This window comes from Elephantulus edwardii, unplaced genomic scaffold (genome assembly GCF_000299155.1).
Source record: "Elephantulus edwardii isolate Elephantulus edwardi_28Jun2011 unplaced genomic scaffold, EleEdw1.0 scaffold00082, whole genome shotgun sequence".
NCBI lineage: Eukaryota > Metazoa > Chordata > Mammalia > Macroscelidea > Macroscelididae > Elephantulus > Elephantulus edwardii.
In genome coordinates, this window is record NW_006399832.1 from 6,021,703 (window position 1) to 6,026,572 (window position 4,870).

The 4,870-nt window shown below is 42.9% G+C and overlaps 1 protein-coding gene across 1 annotated transcript in view; it reads left to right on the forward strand.

Moving 5' to 3' along the window:
- Positions 1-4,870, forward strand: part of THBS4 (thrombospondin 4) — an 88,321-nt gene that overhangs the window by 28,284 nt on the left and 55,167 nt on the right. The window contains exons 3-4 of the mRNA XM_006889852.1: positions 2,538-2,785; positions 4,585-4,693. Coding sequence (XP_006889914.1) covers positions 2,538-2,785; positions 4,585-4,693 — 357 coding nt within the window. The remainder of the gene's footprint in view (positions 1-2,537; positions 2,786-4,584; positions 4,694-4,870) is intronic.

The following is a 4,870-nucleotide window of genomic DNA, read 5'->3' on the forward strand; positions in this document are numbered from 1 at the left end:
TGTGATGGGAAAGTCTGCTGTTAGGGACCTCTCCAAAGTACTGAAGAGCAATGGTGTTACTCTGGAGACTAAGATGCATCTGATACAGGCCATGGTCTTTGCAATCACTTGTTATGCATCAGAGTTGGACAATGAGTAGGGAGGATAGAGGGAGAATTGATGCCTTTGAGCTGTGGTGCTGGAGAAGAGTATTGGGTGTACCACGGACTGCCAAGAAAACAAACAGATTCATCCTAGAGAGGATTAAACCAAGCTTTTCCTTGGAGGCAAGGATTCTGGGGCTTCGTCTGACATACTTTGGACATGTTGTAAGGAGAGACCAGTCCTTGGAGAGGGACATCTTGCTTGGAAAGGTGGAGGGACAGCGCAGGAGGGGAAGACCCTCTATGAGGTGGGTTAATTCAGTGACTGGGGTAATCAGGATGGGTGTGTTAGAGACAGTGTGACTGACACAGGACAGAGCAGAGTTTAGGGCTGTTGTACATAGTGTCGCTATTAGTCACAAGTGACTTGACGGGACATAACAACAACAAATATTCACATAATGAAAACTCTTATTTTTGTTTTCCTTTAATTTTTTTTTCCTGCAAGAGGCATGTACTCTGGACATGTTATCAGTAGGGACCAGTCCATGAAGAAGGACATCATGCTTGGCATTAGTAAACAGGAGGAAGACCTTTAACAAAATTGATCGGCTGCAACAATGGGCTCAAACATTCAATGGCTGTGAGGATGGTTCAGGGTCGGCAGCGTTTCGATCTGTTGAACATATGATCCCTATTAGTTAAAATCAACTCAATGGCACAAAACAACAACACAAACACAAGTGGTATTGCTGGGCCATAGGATCAGTAGATGTTAAAGATTTCAATGCAAATCACTAAATTGCCCTCCAGAAAAGCCTTTTCAAACCTGAGCCACCGTAGGCTTTGACTCTCACCTTTAGGGATATAACCATCTTGGTTTTGGTGATGTATTTGCATATGGAAGTGATAGCCTTGTGTGAACCTGGCTGTTATTGATAGACTCACTTAAACCTTGGGAGCAAATTGCTTTAGTCTTTATGGCAAGCCTCTGTCAATTAACGGCTATCATCTATAAACAAATTTTAGATCAGTGTCCAATATACTCAGGACTATAACAGAATAAAAAAGCAAGGCAGAAAAGCAGAATTTTTAAATTTGTGTAACTTATCATTCAGAAAGCTTAGAAAGATTCATGGATAGATAGTGGTCTACTTAGAGGGGGGAAAGGTCCAGAAGACACAATACTGGATTTCTATCCTAGTCCTTTTACAACCATGAATATGATCTGTGCTTCTATGTTCTAAATGAGCATTCTTAAATTTGAAATGGGTTGTTGAGGGAGATTAAACTCAATTCAATATTTGCTTTCAAAGGGCCTATCTGTATTTAACATTTTTTAAGTCATGGTACAAACCAACATTGGTTTTGAGGTCATGAACACTCAAGATTGAAATTCCAATCCTGTCCTTTCCTATACTCACCACAAATTTCCTTCACCTATCTGAACTTCAGTTTCTTCATCTGTACTTATTCAAATCTCATAGGGATACAGTAAATAGAAATGAAATGTTTAAAGCAGCTAAGGACAATAAGAGGGTGAAACCAAGTTCCTCCTTGGAGGCTGGATTTCAGAAGCTCCTTCTCACATACTTTGGGCACGTGGCCAGGAGGGACCAGTCCTGGAAGAAGGATATCATGCTCAGAAGGATTGAGGGACAGCGTAGGAGAAGATGACCCCGGATGAGATGAATTGATACAGTAACTGGGGCAATGGGGTACCTGGGTCGGAGTCAGAGAGACTTCTCAGGACAGGGCAGGCTTCAGAGCTGGTGTACTTAGGGCTGCCATAAGTCACAGATGACTCGACAGCACATAACAACAGGGACATCAGCTACAGTCTTCTGGTGTCTTGGTGGTAAGGAGTTGTGCTGTCAACCCAAAGGCATGTGGGTAGAATCCATTAGCCGCTCAGCAGGAGAAAGATGGGAAATCTCCTCCTGTATCATTTACAGCCTCTGAAAACCCAGTGGAGGGTCAGATATGAGTCAGTTCTCTCTTGACAACAACAAAGACAACAACTAGCCCCTTGGTGGTATTCAGTAAATGCTTAATGAATTGATAAATTGAAGTTCTCAGTAGCTTCTTCTTTGCTTAGATTTTAGTTTCTTTCTGAGGAGGTTCTGCTTACTCATTGAACTTAGTGCTATCGGGAATTGTGCTATTTAGTTTGTTGTTTATTGTCTGTCTCTCCATCAGTGTAAACATTGTCAGGGTAGAGAAAGGGTCTGGTTTACCAGCTGCCTCACCAGGCTCTAGAACTGTGCCTGGCTTGCAGATCATGTTGCCACATCCATTTTTGTGGTAATGAATTGCTCATATTCTTCCCAGTGAACCAGCTTTCTGACCTGGAAACCTTATGAGACTGGAAGAACTATGAAAGAGGGAACAGGTTCAGGACACTCCTCACCCTCTTGCCCTTCCACACTGTCACTGGTCTGTGCTTGGTTCCAGCCATCCTCCGTTACCTGAAGATGGACGGGAAGATTCATTTGGTGGTTTTCAACAACCTGCAGCTGGCTGATGGGAAGCGGCACAGGGTCCTGCTGAGACTGACCAATCTGCAGCGAGGAGCTGGCTCCGTCGAGCTCTACCTCGACTGCACCCAAGTGGATTCCATTCATAATCTCCCCAGAGCCTTCTCCAGCTTCTCCCAGAGCCCCGAGTCCATGGAATTGAGGACTTTCCAGAGGAGGGCACAGGTAGGAACCAGTAAGATCGTTTTGTAAAGTAGAAAGATGGGATGTCAGGGAACAGAATATGTTACTGAAAATATTCCACTCTGTCGTCAGCGGTCTAAGCTCTGGTTGCATGTTACAACTTGTTGTTTGTTGTTGTTGTTATGTGCCATCGAGTCGTTTCCGACTCATAGCGACCCTATGCACAACAGCTCTAAACCCTGCTCTATCCTGCGCCAACCGCACCGCCTCTGACACACCCATCCCGATTACCCCAGTCACCGAATCAATCCATCTCATAGAGGGTCTTCCCCTCCTGCGCTGTCCCTCCACCCTCCCAAGCATGATGTCCCTCTCCAAGGACCTGTCACTCCTGGCAACATGTCCAAAGTATGTCAGACAAAGCCCCAGAATCCTAAAGGAACTTAAAAAAAAATGGCTACAGGGTTTATTCCCAAAACCAATTGGATTAGAATGGGTTGGCGTAAAGCATCAGGATTTTCTTAGTACTGATTCTAATGTGAAGTGAAAACTGAATTTTTGCTTTAAATGACAGTTGTTTGGTTACAGTTGTAACTCTAGAAATGAAATTGCAAAAGTAAAAATATCTTCCACAGGTGATAGCACTCACTTTTTTTATATTGTTCCAATATTTCTACTATGTGTCAGGCAAGAAGACCCAGTCTCTCAATGATTAAGTGCTTGGCTGCAAACTAAAAAGTTGCCTGTTCAGACCTACCAGCTGCTCCAGAGAGGAGCAATGAGGCAATGCTTCCATAAAGGTTTACTGTCTTGAAAAACCTATGAAGATTTTCTATAGAGTCACTGAGTTAAGAGTCAACAGACCGTGGTTTTTTTGGTTATGTGTCAGGCCCAAACCAAAACCCAAATTTCCTGCCATCTAATGGAGTCCACCTTGGAGTGAGCCTCTACCGCATTCCCAAGGCTACAAATCTTTATGGGACCTCAGGAGGACTGGTAGATTTAAACTGATGGTTTTAGGGTTGACAGTGTCACTCGTAATGCACTACACCACCAGAGTTCCTTACTAAGGAGACAGCAGAGGGCAAGCCAGTCACAGCCCTTCCTCCCTGGCGCTTGCTGTCTGCTGGCCAATGTAGTTCTTACAAGAGCACATGTTGTGTATATCTTAGTTAAACTGAAAAGTACAATTCTCCTGAAAATGCTTAGCATGCTCATTTTTAAAACAGTAATGATGACTTTTGTTGACAGTGTTGGGGGTTTTTTCAGTTCTGTATACCCGTAATAAAGAAAAGTAAGTTACAAACCAAAGGAGTGAGAAAATTGATTTGGGGGCTAGTAATGAATGATTAATACCAACCAACAGTGTACACATACCACCTACCTAATAATGATAAAGTATACTGTTTATTAGTTCTTATATCCCAGGAAAAGTCAGAAGTTTTCTAAGACTTGGAGCCAAATATTCTAATACAAAAACTACTCAAAGTTGGGATCAATATTTTCTTTATTACAGTTTTGAACCCCATAAACAAATTCCAGGTAATTTATAAGAGGCTCTTGCCATGAAACAACTCGCTTACTTTGAAGAAAAACAGCCCCCCCCCCTTTTTTTTTTCATTTTGATGAACTCTAGGCCAAGGTGAATGCCAGCTTTCTCCTATTTCCATTTCCCTATTTGTTTCTGTCAAAAGGCCTGGTAGACATTAGGAAAAATGTGAGCTCACAAAATTATGTAAGACAGCAGATTCCAAGTATATGAAAAGGGTATGCAAAATATGCAAGTGTGTTTGCTTTTAAAGTGATGCCAGCAGTGTGTGGTAAGAATCTGATTTCTCCAGGATTCTTTGGAGGAGCTGAAGCTGGTGGTGAGAGGCTCACTGATCCAGGTGGCCAGCCTGCAGGACTGCTTCCTACAGCAGAGTGAGCCGCTGCCCACCACAAGCACAGGTATGGACTGAGGGCCATTGGGCCACTTTTCACAGTACAAACTCAAAGCCTCCAATGAGTTAGTTCTTATTACCAAAAGGCTGTCAGCAGAACAGCCTGACAGAATGTATTTAGAAAAAAAAAGAAAGAAAGAAAGAAATCAGGCTCTTACAGTAGGTATATTGGGTGTGCTCATTA